This window comes from Anomaloglossus baeobatrachus, chromosome 2 (assembly GCF_048569485.1).
Source record: "Anomaloglossus baeobatrachus isolate aAnoBae1 chromosome 2, aAnoBae1.hap1, whole genome shotgun sequence".
Taxonomy (NCBI): domain Eukaryota; kingdom Metazoa; phylum Chordata; class Amphibia; order Anura; family Aromobatidae; genus Anomaloglossus; species Anomaloglossus baeobatrachus.
In genome coordinates, this window is record NC_134354.1 from 417,268,382 (window position 1) to 417,285,007 (window position 16,626).

Genomic DNA, 16,626 nt, shown 5'->3' on the forward strand with positions numbered 1-16,626 from the left:
ATGCGGAAGGAAGGAGGTGGGCGGGATGTTTACATCCTGCTCATCTCCGCCCCTGCGCCGCTATTGGCCGCCTGCCGTGTGACGTCGCTATGACGCCGCACGACCCGCCCCCTTAGGAAGGAGGCGGTTCACCGGCCAGAGCGACGGTCGCAGGGCAGGTGAGTGCATGTGAAGCTGGTGTAGCGATAATTTTCGCTACGCCAGCTATCACACGATATCGTACCTGCGACGGGGGCGGGGACTATCGCGTGCGACATCGCAGCATCGGCTTGCGATGTCGCAACGTGCAAAGCCTCCCTAACTTTGCTGTTTTCTTCAAGTGTCTAAAGCATGTTGGGGGTGGTAGTTTCACAGCTATTGAAGATTACTACTTTAAATAATTTGGATCCAAATAAATAACTGAACAATCTGTTCATTATATATTAGACCTTTTTATTAGGAAGTGGTGAGGTTCATTGCTATATTGCAGATATTAAAACAATATTCCTTTGTAGACTAAAAAAAATTAATCTAATAGTATAGTCCTTAAAATTACAGAATTTTCTATATTGCTTGATGCCAGCTAGATCTGTTGGAACCTAAATCCATGCATTTCTTGAATTGTGCTTGTATCTCCTGTAGGACAGTAGGCTCTTGACGACTCATTCTTCTCCTTAGAGTTTCCAAACGGTTTCAGAGCAGTGAGGACCTTTTTTGGACTTGTGTACTCCTGTGTGGTGAGTCTACATTGTCTTGTAGAAGTTGATATCTACTGGTAGTCCTCCTTATTGGATATTCTCTGTCATGTCTTCATTAGGAGATGCCGGTGCATTCTGGTTTTCTGCAAGGTTGAGTTTTTGTCTAAGGACTTATTAAGGAAGTATAAGAAATTGAGTTTGTAAAGTTAGTACATTTTCCTTCCATGTGATGTAATTTGCAGCTCTCTTTTTTTAATTTATTCAAACCTGTAAACATCACCCATGTCTTGATGGCTTTGTAATACATGCAGAAATCTGCTCTGTTCTGCCGCCATCTGATCTTATTGATATACTGCCTGGAGCATACCAAAAATGAGATACCAAGTGTCTGCTGGTCATTTCTTAGCCCCTGAAGTGACCTGGTCTCACTGCTTGCTTTTTAGTAACGGCTGTAGATGTCCTCACGTCTGACATTTTGAAAGCACATTTTATAATGGGTTAGGGAAACTTTACAGCAAAGACCCCATGCCACGTCACTGGTTAACAACTGACCAGCTGATATTTGGCATCTACAACTCCAATTCCTAAAAAGTTGGGATGCTGTGTGAAATGTAAAGAAAATAAGAATGGAATAATGTGAAAATGTTATGGCTGTCATGCATGTGGGTGTGGACCCACTGCGCCATGAGAACTGGCTTGCTCTGGAGGGGCGTAACTAAGGGACTACCTGGTTCTTCACTAGAGCCTCTGATGGAGAGGTTAGACTTGCTGTTGTAGGTATAAATGTATAAAAATTATCATGTGATCAAAATACTCATTTGCCTAATAATTGTGCACACAGTGTGTATAAAATTTAGACCTCAAGATGAAAAAACACTGTTAAAAAATAACTTGTAATGAAATATTTTTAACAGGGTTTTTTCTTCTTGAGGTCTAAATTTTATACACACTGTGTGCACAATTATTAGGCAATTAGTATTTTGATCACATGATAATTTTTATACATGTTGTCCTACTCCAAAGTGTATAGGCTTGAGAGCCAACTACCAATTAAGTAAATCAGGTGATGTGCATCTCTGTAATGAGGAGGGGTGTGGTCTAATGACATCAGGTGCCATCAAGGTGGAGGTGGGGTACTGGTATGGGCTGGTATCATCAAAGATGAACTTGTGGGACCTTTTCGGGTTGAGGATGGAGTGAAGCTCAATTCCCAGACCTACTGCCAGTTTCTGAAAGACAACTTCTTCAAGCAGTGGCACAGGAAGAATCGGTATCGTTCAAGAAAAACATGATTTTCATGCAGGACAATGCTCCATCACATGCATCCAACTACTCCACAGCATGGCTGGACAGTAAAGGTCTAAAAGATGAAAAAATAATTACATTGCCCCCTTGTTCACCTGATCTGAACCCCATAAAGAACCTGTGGTCCCTCATAAAATGTGAGATCTACAGGGAGGGAAAACAGTACACCTCTCGGAACAGTGTCTGGGAGGCTGTGGTGGCTGCTGCACGCAATGTTGATCGTAAACAGATCAAGCAACTGACAGAATCTATGGATGGTAGGCTGTTGATTGTCATCATAAAGAAAGGTGGCTATATTGGTCACTAATTTTTTGGGGTTTTGTTTTCGCATGTCAGAAATGTTTATTTCTAAATTTTGTGCAGTTATATTGGTTTACCTGGTGAAAATAAACAAGTGAGATGGGAATATATTTGGTTTTTATTAAGTTGCCTAATAATTCTGCACAGTCATCGTTACCTGCACAAACAGATATCCTCCTTAAGCCTGCTTTACACCTTTCAATTAAGCATACGATATTGTATGCGATGTGACACGCCCCCATCGTATGTGCGGCATGTTCAATTTGTTGACCGTGTCGCACAATCGATTAAAAGCTGTCACACGTACTTACCCTTCCATACGACCTCGATGTGGGCGGCGAACATCCACTTCCTGGAGTGGGGGGGACGTTCGGCGTCACAGCGACGTCACGCGGCAGCCGGCCAATAGAAGCGGAGGGGCGGAGATGAGCGGGACGTAAACATCTCGCCCACCTCCTTCCTTCCGCATTACCGGCGGGAGCCGCGGGACGCAGGTAAGATCTGTTCATAGTTCCCGGGGTGTAACACACTGCGATGTGTGCTGCCTCTGGAACATTGAACAACCCGACGTGCAATTATTAGGAAATGAACGACGTGTATGCGATGAATGGTTTTACGTTCAATCGCAGTCGCACGTTGCTGTCCCACACTACAACACCACTAATGATGCCGGATGTGCGTCACTTACGACGTGACCCCGCCGACACATCGTTAGATATACAAAACCAAAAAAGTGCCCAGTGATCAATTATACCAGTAAGTAGAATAAGAAGGAAGATCGCTGGTAAAGAAAGGAGACCAAAAACAAAATATATGGTGAAATACAAAGAATTTTAATAATAAAATGTGCGTGACATAAGGACAGACGGTAAAGGCGAACAGAATCTTAAAGTCGCCAGACACAAAAAGTGCACAAAGATCACCAGCAGATGGAAGACCAGCAACTAAACACATGGGTCAAGTTTCAAAAAGGCCAAATAGCCAGGAAAACGACAGGAAAAGCAAATGAATCAAGGGGTAGGTTACCCATAGAAAGCTTTCCCTAAAACGGTGCCAGTAACATGTCGTGTAATAAAGTTATGGCAAGTTTACCTTGAGACATGTTAAGGTTGTTTAGCAGGCAGGCTGGTGGTGATGGGCGGGGCCTCCCTTTTAGGGAAGTTGTAGGTTTACATCGTTAGATATGTTGTAGCGTGTAAAGCAGCCTTAAGATAGCCAAATCTAAAAAAAAAACCACTCCAACTTCCAAAAATATTAAGCTTTGATATTTATGAGTCTTTTGGGTTGATTGAAAACACAGTTGTTGATCAATAATAAAAAAATCCTCTAAAATACAACTTGCCTAATAATTCTGCACACAGTGTATACCCTGCCCTAATCTGCTGTGGCTTTGGTTTTTCTTGTTGTAGGTAGCTGCCAGGTGCCACTCCAAGGGAACTTGGCACTGTAGCAGCTGAAGGGTCAGGGACATTGATACAGATCCAGGAGACTTGCAGAGCAGGACAACAGGCTGGAGAGGAATTGGGTACTAGTACCAACAGTATGGAAGGTGCAGGCTAGTCAGGTTCCGGGTCACGGACAGAACTGGTTCGGGTATAGGCACAGGCAGGACAGTCTGGCACAGGATTAGGCCTCAGGACATGGACACGGGATATTGGATGCTGGTACTAGTATTGGGCACCGGCACAGGGCACGGTTACAGGATACTGGACACAGATGTGTGTGATGCAGGACATGGGTACTGCATACAGGATAGGATACACATATAGGTAAATGCACAGTAGTACAATGTCAGGAACCTTGTTGCAAAGGCACCTCCCAAAGGCGGACTGTGCCCTAAATACCTAATGCCTCCCAGTGAAAGGCAGGAGGCGTGACCTAATTGAGCGCAGTGCTCCTTTAATAGACGGGGTATGCGCACACCCTAAGGCGGGCTTTGCACACTACGACATCGCAGGTGCGATGTCGGTGGAGTCAAATCAAAAGTGACGCACATCCGGCGTCGCAGTCGATATCGTAGTGTGCAAATCCTTTTTGATACGATTAACGAGCGCAAAAGCGTCGTTATCGTATGATCGGTGTAGGATCCGACATTTCCGGTGCAGTGACAGGTACGATGTAGTTCCTCGTTCCTGCGGCAGCGCACATCACTGTGTGTGAAGCCGCAGGAGCGAGGAACATCTCCTACCTGCGTCCCGACTGCAATGCGGAAGGACGGAGGTGGGCGGGATGTTTACATCCTGCTCATCTCCGCCCCTCCGCTGCTATTGGCCACCTGCCGTGTGACGTCGCTGTGACGCCGCACGACCCGCCCCCTTAGGTCGGGCATTCGCTACGCCAGCAATCACAAGATATCGCTGCAAAGTACCCCTAAGTGTGTTCCCAGGGGACCTGCGTGGCGTGTGCAGGCCCCGTGAGCAAAAGACAGCGGCAGAAATAGGAGCTGCAGTGGGGACAGGATCCCTGGGAAGAGCAAAAGTGAAGGGCGGAACAGGAGCTGTGGCGGATACAGAACAGTCAGGAATGTGAGATCAGCAGCGGTCCTGCCAGGAGAAGGGAATGGGGCAGTGCAGGGACGCCGCTGATGGCGTAACAATAGCCATATTTTATTTAGGAAACATCATAGAACACATCAGTTGGTGAAAGTTAGAAATTTTCCATTTGAAAAAATGAAGTCTCAACACATGAAGCATCTCAGAATAGTTGGTATAGGCGTAACAAAACACTGGGAAATTTCACTTTCACTTACTGATGTGTTCTATGTTGTGTTGTGAAAAAAATATGGCTCTAAAAGATTTCTAAACCATTGCATTTTTGTTTTCCTTACATTTCATAGCATCCCAACGTCTCTTGTTGCTGGTTCCGAGCAGCTTTATGCTATTAACCTGCAGATTAAACCCATATCTGCAGGTTAAAAGCATTTTTTTTATCTGACAGGTGTCCTTTAATTAAAAATGAAAGTTACAGAACTATATTTGTTTAAGAAAAAAAAAAAAAAAAAGTGGTGTCCATTGACCTGACCAATTTCAACGTTGCAGCAGTGCTCATCTTCCATACATAGGACCTCTGCTTCAAAGTCTGTGCAAAGTACTGGATATATATGGCTGGGGCAGAGCAAAAGTCTCACTGTTCCTGCAATGTATGGAGCCATTTATGAATTTAAGCACCAATGCAATATTACCAGTGGGTGCCATATTGGGGGACAGCCTAAACTGGGACATCTCAGAGCACGATGCTAGTAAAATGTAACGCTTTGCTTTTTTATCAGAGAAGTTTGTTAATTGGTAGTCACTGCATTGGCAAATGTAAAGGCAATATGAACGGCATTTAATTGTTTCATCTTCTCTATCACCCTTCTTTGTGTAGTTAGAAAGATAAATAAACTAACATCAGTGTTGTCACTAAGTGTTTCCTCACGGATTAAATGTAACAGCGGAAAGTCTGCACATTTAACACTAGATGGTGCTATCTCCCTATTATAGGATTTGTAATTGGCTGTAACTATAGAAATATGAAAAAGCGTGGTAAAATACCATTACAAGGGTTCTAAAGAGTTATTTATGTGGCGAGTACAGCAGTTGTAAATGGGGCTTTACACGCTACGATATCGTTAATGTTTTATCGTCGGGGTCACGTTGTTAGTGACGCACATCCGGCGTCATTAACGGTATCGCAGCTTGTGACACTTGCCAGCGACCTTAAGCGACCTCAAAAATGGTGAAAATCGTTCACCATGGAGAGGTCGTCCCAAAACCAAAAATCGGTAATGGTTGATTATCGATGTGGTTCGTCGCTCCTGCGGCAGCACACATCGCTATGTGTGACACCGCAGGAGCGAGGAAAGTCTCCTTATCTGCCGCTGGCCGCAATGCGGAAGGAAGGAAGTGGGCGGGATGTTACGTCCCGCTCATCTCCGCCCCTCCGCTTTGATTGGCCGGCCGCTTAGTGACGTTGCGGTGACGTCGCTGTGATGCCGAACGCACCTCCCCCTTGAGGGAGGGATTGTTCAGCAGTCACAGCGACGCCGCCGACCAGGTAAGTGCGTGTGACGCTGCCGTAGCGATAATGTTCGCTGCTGCAGCGATCACACGATATCGCACACACGACGGGGGCGGGTGCTTACACGCTCGATATCGCTAGAAATTGCTAGCGATATCGTAGCGTGTAAAGCCCGCTTAAGAATGGACCTTGCTTTCTGCCTCTGGTTAGAGATGATTTGCCATGGACATACAAGTTTATTTCCCCATGTCTAGTTTTTATTCTCATGACCTTTTTCTTGATTTTATGAAAATGTTAAGAGCACAAAAATGTCATCCAATATTGATCCTTTTATCTCATAGAGATTCTAGTCAATACTCCTACTACTCGGTCAGACCAGCCAAACTATTGGTAAGACCACCACCATAAAGGGCACATTTTTAGTGTTTCTAACGTCACATACAATTGTTAACTGTTAATGTTTCACTTATTTTAATAACCAGAATAGGAAAGTAGAAAACAATCAGTGTCCTTGCCCGACTGTCATGTAGTTCCACCAACAATAGGAAAGTATGTAAATTCAGTAACTTACATCAGGAGTGGAGCAATCAGAGGAAAGTATAATAGAAACACGAGCACCACTTCTGGATTTCTTACCCACTCCTAGATTTGGCTGACAAGTACTGATGTGACCTACTGACCAAAATACTGCAATCATGGCCTTAAAGGGGTATTGTGGTAACAGCAACTGTGGCATATCTTCTGACTTTGTTAAATCCCTCATCCAGGTCTTATCTTGTGACTAATTCCTCTTAAGCATATTTTACTGAAAAGGATACATGGAGTTACTCAGTTCTTCCAGCTGAAATATAATATGTTTAGTGTGTTAGACACTTGATTTTCAGATAAAGTACATGCACATAATCAATATAACAATACTTTGACCTTTATTTCCTATACAGTAAAAAAAGGAATGCTCTCACTGCGCTTGCAGGGTATACATACTGTATGCGATAAATGTCCTGGTGTATACAATAACTGAATCTATAGTCTGCCCCTCAGCCCCCTGACAGCCTTCTCTAATGCTGAGCGAGCTGTTAGTCAGTGTGGGGGGATTGGCTACAGCCTCTGCTCTCCATACACACAGCGGTGACTGAACCCACGCTGGCACTGCCTCCATGACTGAATCTGGAAGCTGCTGGGAGGATTAAAGTTAATTTCCTCCCAGCAGCTGGGTTCAATGTGCAGGCACCGGGCAAGTTCAGAATGCTAGCCCCATATATGCAGGTTAATAGTATTTTTCCACATGACAGTTTTCCTTTAATAAACATAGGATCTTAGAGGCAACACTTTACAGCAGGGGTGGGGAACCTCTGACCTACTGTATGATGACCTTTTCTGCAGCCCCTGGGCACATTCCTTGGGACTGCAGTGCTTGGGTAGCAGCCACATCTTGCTGGCTGCCGTCCCTTTAAAGTCCCATGTGCGCTGCCAGCACTTGCACACAGTGTTTACTACTGAACGCTGCGTGCGCATACACAAAAAGATATTATCCTGCATGCTGAGGATGTGCTTGGTGGACAGGGATTGTGTGTGATGTGCTCCCATCCCACAGAACTTAGAAGAGGAGCAGCAGCCCCAGCGTCCCCAGTGCTATAAATGCCTCCCACTGAAGTATATACCTCTTAGTAATGTATATGCCTCCCAGTACTCTGTTCCCCCCATGAATATTCCCTCCAGCACTGTACATGCCTCCCAGTACTGTATGTGCCCATCACTGATGTATATACCCCCAGTACTATACATGCCTCCCAGTGCTGTATGTGGCCCCCCTGATGAATATACCCTCCAGCACTGTACATGCCTCCCAGTGCTGTATGTGGCCCCCCTGATGAATATACCCTCCAGCACTGTACATGCCTCCCAGTGCTGTATGTGGCCCCCCTGATAAATATACCCTCCAGCACTGTACATGCCTCCCAGTGCTGTATGTGCCCTTCACTGATTTATATAACCCCAGTACTGTACATGCCTTCCAGTGCTGTATGTGCTCCCCCACTGAAGTTTATACCCCCTAGTGCTGTATGTGCCCCTAGTGATGTAGATATTCCCAGTGCTGCATGTGCCCCCCACTGATGTGTATACTGTCTAGTATTGTCTGTGCTCCTCAGTGATGTATTTACCCCCCAGTGCCATATATGCTTAGCCCCTTCTGTGATGTATATACTGCAGCCCCAATGTCTCCTGTGATGTGTATATACAGCAGTCCCAGCATCTCCTATGTCATGTATATGATTTACAAAACTTATGACAAAGAGTTCACTGCGTTCCAGACCAAGATAAACCTGGAAAGGCAGTTGTGAGAAGCAACATGATCAATATCACCGAACATCATATAGGTACCAAAGAAAACCAGCTCCAGCCATCACATTAGGGGTGAGTTAATTAATTATTTGACTAAATATAGCAGGGTCATTTTCAAGTTGATAATTTTGTACGGCCCCCGAATGATAGTATAAATTTCCAAATAGCCCTTGACGGAAATAAGGTTCCCCAACCATGCTATACAGTGAAGCGTTTTTAAAGCATACGTTGGGAAATTCTTCCAACATATCCCTGGCACCTTCGCTGCAAACACAGCATGAATATGGGGGAAGGTCCCATGTGCCTATTGAAGAGAGTATACCCATAGATTAATTCACTGAAGACTGACTGTTACTACTGTATACTGACTCCAGTTGTATAAAATTGATAACTAATGATAGGTGTATAAGATATCCAAAATATATATGTAACTGATATGCCATTTCTTTTCTAGTGATCCTTTTACAATTTATTGTGACTCAGATAGATACAGTAGATAGATAGATAGATGGATAGATAAATAGATACAGTAGATAGATAGATAGATAGATACATGATAGATAGATAGATAGATAGGTAGATGGATAGATAGTTAGATATAGATGGATAAATAATAGATAGATAGATAAATAGATAAAGATGTATATCATTGATAAACTAATGATATTACTATAATGTTATTAGTAGAAGCATTACTTTGTAATTCTGATGGTTCTTGGGTGAATGTAAAAGTATACCGCTACTAGGAATGGTTACTCGGAAACAGTCTGCTTTTAAAAGATGGATTTATGATGATATTATGGGCATTATGAAAAATAAGTAGTAATGATAAATGATGCATGAGAGTGCTAGGAGTTTAGAAGTAGTTGATTGGAATCAATATTTGGCACCCTTTCCACTGGAACCAGTGTCCTATCTACAAAGTGGCATAGACATACACATTATGTGGTTTATCTCAGTAAACCACAGAGACATAAGAGATTACAGAGATTTTCTACTGTCAGGAAACAGTGCAGCCCTGAAATAAAAGGAATTTTACAGTTTATAGAGGGAGTTTAGGCCACTTTCACATTGTTTTTTTACTTCCATTCACTGGTCCCGTCGGGGCATCCATCCGAACCCCCCCTTTCCCCTCAAACGTGTTTTGGACGCATACGCCGATGGTGCTATTGACTATAATGGAGCAGACGGAGTCAGCGTGTACTGTCTTGCACCATTTTCAGGCATATACTACGTCTGGGTGTCCGCCTGCAGAAACGTATATGCCCGAAAATGGTGCAAGGCAGTACACGCTGACTCCGTCTGCTCCATTATATTTAATGGCACCATCGTCGTATGTGTCTGAAACCTGTTTTGCGGGAGGGGGGAGAGGGAGAGTTCGGACGGATGTCCCGACGGGACCAGTGAACATAAGTAAAAACGCAATGTGAATTGTAAAGACTGGGACCTAGCACCCATATTGTTACTTCTCCTATAATAAAAGGCTTTAAATTAATAAAACGAAATATGTGGGTTATGTTTTTAGACAGAAAGGAATAATGCAATCAATAAGAGTAGGGAAGTAAACAGATGGAGCAGTTAAGAGATAAGTAGAGAGGAAGTTTTATTGTTCCTGATTAAAAAGAGATTTATTGATGCCAGTTCACAGAATAGTACAGCAAATCCAAAAACAAGGAACTGGACACAGACTGGACTCAGGTAACTGTGGTAAATAATAATAATAATAATAATAATAATAATAATAATAAAAATTTAAAAAACAATGGACTCGCCTTAAAGGTACTTTACACGCTGCGATCTCGCTAGCGAGATTCTAGCGAGCGTACCCGCCCCCATCGGTTGTGTGTCACGGGCAAATTGCTGCCCGTGGCGCACAACATCGCTTACACCCGTCACACGGACTTACCTTCTCTGCGACGTCGCTGTGGCCAGCAAACCGCCTCCTTTCTAAGGGGGCGGTTCGTGTGGCGTCACAGCAACGTCACACAGCAGCCGTCCAATAGAAGCGGAGGGGCGGAGATGAGCGGGACGAACATCCCGCCCACCTCCTTCCTTCCACTTAGGAACACTCCTGGGAATTCTGTGCGGCATGTACAGGGCCCGGGAGGAGAAGGAGGCAGCAGAGCACGTGGATGGCCGCGCAGCAGCGGAGGAAGGTGCAACCCAGCTGGGGTGGTGCAGAGACGGCAGCACTACAATTATAATTTCATATGCTTTTTTTATCTGCATTAATTTAATGAAAAACGATTAAAATGTAAACCATTACTCTTTATTATGTCTACAACATATAAACTTTTAATAAATTTGGTGATACAAAAATGTATGCTCCCCTATACACACCCTCTGCACCTCCCCAAAGAGTTTGCACTAAAATCCATAGGGTTGCATCTGTCTAAACTAGCAGAAACTAGTTGGGGAAAAAAGCATACTGTTATGAAAAAATAAAAAAAAACATATACAGATGTATTGCATCTATTAAAGCTATACGGCAAAATATAGGCAGGCGAAGTTCTAAATTTGGAACACGTTTGCTTACATTTTTAAAGTATGCGCCAACACATATGCCATATGTCTGCAGATGTGAACCTAGTCTTAAACATAGATCAGGTGTTTCTTGTGATATACTGTATATTCCTTAATAAATTGATTTCAGTCTTACATTATTTAGTAATTGCTCCAGGTTTCTCTCAGCGTGGGTCTCATCTCTTATTTCCTCTGCACACACATCGAGGCTGAAGTGAAGACGTGCTAATTGTTCTTGCATCTCTCTCACTTTTTCCAACTGATCAAATGAGCATACTCTCCCTACAGAAAATAGATAACATAGAAGAGGCTCACTGAAACAAAGTATCGACTGGATAGATGAGAAATATACACATAGGCAAGACCGGCGACTTTCTCTCTGGTATTGCTGCGGCGTGTTGGAGTCAGATACTCTTCATTCATTAAAGGGAACCTGTGCCCCCTAACTCAGCAACATTCACATTAGTATGACTAAATTCTCTGCCTAACCAGCTCTGAAGCCGGTTGTACAGTGCCGGCCAAAAGTAATGGCACCTCTGCAATTCTGTCAAATAATACTCAGTTTCTTCTTGAAAATGATTGCAATCACAAATTCTTTGGTATTATTATCTTCATTTAATTTGTCTTCAATGAAAAAAAAAAATTGTCATAAAGCCAAATTGGATATATTTCCACACCAAACATAAAAAAGGGGGTGGACAAAAGTATTGGCACTGTTTGAAAAATCATGTGATGCTTCTCTAATTTGTGTAATTAACAGCACCTAACTTACCTGTGGCACCTAACAGGTGTTGGCAATAACTAAATCACACTTGAAGCCAGTTGACATGGATTAAAGTTGACTCAACCTCTGTCCTGTGTCCTTGTGTGTACCACATTGAGCATGGAGAAAAGAAAGAAGACCAAAGAACTGTCTGAGGACTTGAGAATCCAAATTGTGAAGAAGCATGAGCAATCTCAAGGCTACAAGTCCATCTCCAAAGACCTGAAAGTTCCTGTGTCTACGGTGCGCAGTGTCATCAAGAGGTTTAAAGCCCATTGCACTGTGGCTAACCTCCCTACATGTGGACGGAAAAGAAAAATTGACGAGAGATTTCAGCGCAAGATTGTGCGGATGGTGGATAAAGAACCTTGACTAACATCCAAACAAGTTCAAGCTGCACTGCAGTCCGAGGGTACAACAGTGTCAACCCGGACTATCCGTCGGCGTCTGAATGAAAAGGGTCTGTATGGTAGGATATCCAGGAAGACCCCACTTCTTACCCCGAGACATAAAAAAGCCAGGCTGGAGTTTGCCAAAACATACCTGAGAAAGCCTAAAACGTTTTGGAAGAATGTTCTCTGGTCAGATGAGACAAAAGTAGAGCTTTTTGAGAAAAGCCATCAACATAGAGTTTACAGGAAAAAAAAAAGGCATTCAAAGAAAAGAACACGGTCCCTACAGTCAAACATGGCGGAGGTTCCCTGATTTTTTGGGGTTGCTTTGCTGCCTCTGGCACTGGACTGCTTGACCGTGTGCATGGCATTATAAAGCCTAAAGACTACCAACAAATTTTGCAGCATAATGTAGGGCCCAGTGTGAGAAAGCTGGGTCTTCCTCAGAGGTCATGAGTCTTCCAGCAGGACAATGACCCAAAACACACTTCAAAAAGCACTAGAAAATGGTTTGATAGAAAGCACTGGAGACTACTAAAGTGGCCAGCAATGAGTCCAGACCTGAATCCCATAGAACACCTGTGGAGAGATCTCAAAATGGCAGTTTGGAGAAGGCGCCCTTCAAATCTCAGGGACCTGGAGCAGTTTGCCAAAGAAGAATGGTCTAAAATTCCAGCAGAGCATTGTAAGAAACTCATTGATGGTTACCGGAAGCGGTTGTTCGCAGTTATTTTGGCTGAAGGTTGTGCAACCAAGTATTAGGCCGGCTTTGCACACTACGACATCGCAGGTGCGATGTCGGTGGGGTCAAATCGAAAGTGACGCACTTGCGATGTCGTAGTGTGTAAAACCTTTTTGATACGATGAACGAGCGCAAAAGCGTCATTATTGTATCATCGGTGTCGTCTCCGACATTTCCATAATGCCGGTGCAGCGACAGATACGATGTTGTTCCTCGTTCCTGCGGCAGCACACATCACTGTGTGTAAAGCCGCAGGAGTGAGGATCATCACCTTACCTGCGTCCCGGCTGATATGAGAAGGAAGGAGGTGGGCGGGATGTTTACATCCTGCTCATCTCCGCCCCTCGGCTGCTATTGGCCGCCTACCCTGTGAAGTCGCTGTGACGCCACACGACCCGCCCCCTTAGGAAGGAGGTGGATCGCCGGCCAGAGCGACGTCGCAGGACAGGTGAGTGCGTGTGAAGCTGCCGTAGCAATAATGTTCGCTACGGCAGCTATCACAAGATATCGCTGCTCCGACGGGGGCGGGGACTATCGCGCTCGACATCGCAGCATCGGCTTGTGATGTCGCAGCGTGCAAAGTACCCCTTAAGCTAAGGGTGCCAATACTTTTGTCTGGCCTATTTTTGGAGTTTTGTGTGAAATGATTAATGATTTGATTTTTGTTTCATTCTCTTTTGTGTTTTTTCATTGCAAACAAAATAAATGAAGATAATAATACCAAAGAATTTGTGATTGCAATCATTTTCAGGAAGAAACTGAGTATTCTTTGACAGAATTGCAGGGGTGCCAATACTTTTGGCCAGCACTGTAGGCGTCCCGGCTTCAGAGAGGCACACTGCGGATAATCAGAAGTGCGGATGATCAGAAGTGCGGATGCTGTTTCTCCAGTCATATACACTGTGCCTCTCTGAAACCAGGACGCATACACACGGCTTTAGAAGCGCAGTGACGCTGCCAAGATGAGCCGCACACATGCTCGAGATTTCCAGGAGCTGTGATGACACCTGCTCGTGGAAATCATGTTATTAAGCCTACAGGGGTGTGATAACATGGAAAGAGGGTCGTCTATTCTGGGGAACTAACACCCCTTCGACTAGTCACAGGCCGTAATTATCATAGGAAAAGCGGAGCTTATAAATACTTTTTTAAAACATTGAATTAAGTGAGTAACATTATGCAAGGATGGTCACTAACTGGAGTAAGATTTCTAGGTGTATGAAATGCCATGATTTAGCCAAGCTGTGGCATCACCCTTGATGTGTCCCTCTCCCACCTCGGCTGTGCCTATTTTGGAAACTGGCGTGAAAACAGTAAAAGACAATAAAAAATTCCTATAATTTGCATAAATTTGCAACTTTTCAAAGTAATTTACACTAGAATTCTGGCAAAATTGTTTTGATGAACTGGGGCAATAGAACTTTAAAGACGACCTTTCACCAGGTCAAAAGTGGGATGTTTTAGCTCTCATTTTATTCACTCCGCTCCCCTTAGTGTAGAGGGAGTTTTTTTGTTGTTTTTTTTTTTAAATCCGCCATAGTGTTCCAGAGCTATGGGCCATGTTACTTAGTGCTCATTTTATGATCCTTACAAAAGGACATGGATCATTGGGTAATATTACAGAGCAGCTTAACCATATGCCTCAGAGTATCCTGTGAACCATACCCCATTGGTTAAGACCATAAAATAGCACTAAATAAGAATGTTCATATCTTATATACAGACATATGAAAAAGTTTGGGCACCCCTATTAATGTTAACCTTTTTTCTTTATAACAATTTGGGTTTTTACAACAGCTATTTCAGTTTCATATATCTAATAACTGATGGACTGAGTAATATTTCTGGATTGAAATGAGGTTTATTGTACTAACAGAAAATGTGCAATCCGCATTTAAACAAAATTTGACCGGTGCAAAAGTATGGGCACCCTTATCAATTTCTTGATTTGAACACTCCTAACTACTTTTTACTGACTTACTAAAGCACTAAATTGGTTTTGTAACCTCATTGAGCTTTGAACTTCATAGGCAGGTGTATCCAATCATGAGAAAAGGTATTTAAGGTGGCCACTTGCAAGTAGTTCTCCTATTTGAATCTCCTATGAAGAGTGGCATCATGGGCTCCTCAAAATAACTCTCAAATTATTTGAAAACAAAGATTATTCAACATAGTTGTTTAGGGGAAGGATATAAAAAGTTGTCTGAAAGATTTAAACTGTTAGTTTTCACTGTGAGGAACATAGTAAGGAAATGGAAGAACACAGGTACAGTTTTTGTTAAGCCCAGAAGTGGCAGGCCAAGAAAAATATCAGAAAGGCAGAGAAGAAGAATGGTGAGAACAGTCAAGGACAATCCACAGACCACCTCCAAAGACCTGCAGCATCATCTTGCTGCAGATGGTGTCAATGTGCATCGGTCAACTATACAGCGCACTTTGCACAAGGAGAAGCTGTATGGGAGATTGATGCGAAAGAAGCCGTTTCTGCAAGCACGCCACAAACAGAGTCGCCTGAGGTATGCAAAAGCACATTTGGACAACCCAGTTACATTTTGGAAGAAGGTCCCGTGGACTGATGAAACAAAGATTGAGTTGTTTGGTCATACAAAAAGGCGTTATGCATGGAGGCAAAAAAACATGGCATTCCAAGAAAAGCACTTGCTACCCTCAGTAAAATTTGGTGGAGGTTCCATCATGCTTTGGGGCTGTGTGGCCGATGCCGGCACCGGGAATCTTGTTAAAGTTGAGGGTCGCATGGATTCAACTCAGTATCAGCAAATTCTTGACAATAATGTGCAAGAATCAGTGACGAAGTTGGAGTTACGCAGGGGATGGATATTTCAGCAAGACAATGATCCAAAACACCGCTCCAAATCTACTCAGGCATTCATGCAGAGGGACAATTACAATGTTCTGGAATGGCCATCCCAGTCCCCAGACCTGAATATCATTGAACATCTGTGGGATGATTTGAAGCATGCTGTCCATGCTTGGCGACCATCAAACTTAACTGAACTGGAATTGTTTTGTAAACAGTAATGGTCAAATATACCTTCATCCAGGATCCAGGAACTCATTAAAAGCTACAGGAAGCGACTAGAGGCTGTTATTTTTGCAAAAGGAGGATCTACAAACTATTCATGTCACCTTTATGTTGAGGTGCCCATACTTTTGCACCGGTCAAATTTTGTTTAAATGCGGATTGCACATTTTCTGTTAGTACAATAAACCTAATTTCAATCCAGAAATATTACTGAGTCCATCAGTTATTAGATATATGAAACTGAAATAGCTGTTGCAAAAACCCAAATTGTTATAAAGAAAAAAGGTTAACATTAATAGGGGTACCGAAACTTTTTCATATGACTGTATTAAAGGTATAAACCTGGCACTTCAGACTTGGTGACGGGTCCACCTTAAAGGGAACCTGTCACCAGATTTGGGGCCTATAAGCTGCGGCCACCACCAGTGGGCTCTTATATACAGCAGTCTAACATGCTATATATAAGAGCCCAGGCCGCTGTGTAGAATGTAAAAATCACTTTTTTAATACTTACTTAAAAAGTCGCTTCGGTGGAGTTG

The 16,626-nt window shown here is 43.4% G+C and overlaps 1 protein-coding gene across 1 annotated transcript in view; it reads right to left on the minus strand.

Moving 5' to 3' along the window:
• Nucleotides 1–411: 411 nt before the first annotated feature.
• The window catches only part of CCDC28B (coiled-coil domain containing 28B), a 47,108-nt gene continuing 30,893 nt past the window's right edge, over nucleotides 412–16,626 (minus strand). The window contains exons 4-6 of the mRNA XM_075334140.1: nucleotides 11,284–11,429; nucleotides 7,100–7,122; nucleotides 412–840 (exon numbers count right to left, since the gene is read on the minus strand). Of these exons, the coding sequence (XP_075190255.1) occupies nucleotides 765–840; nucleotides 7,100–7,122; nucleotides 11,284–11,429 (245 nt within the window). The 3' untranslated portion in view covers nucleotides 412–764. The remainder of the gene's footprint in view (nucleotides 841–7,099; nucleotides 7,123–11,283; nucleotides 11,430–16,626) is intronic.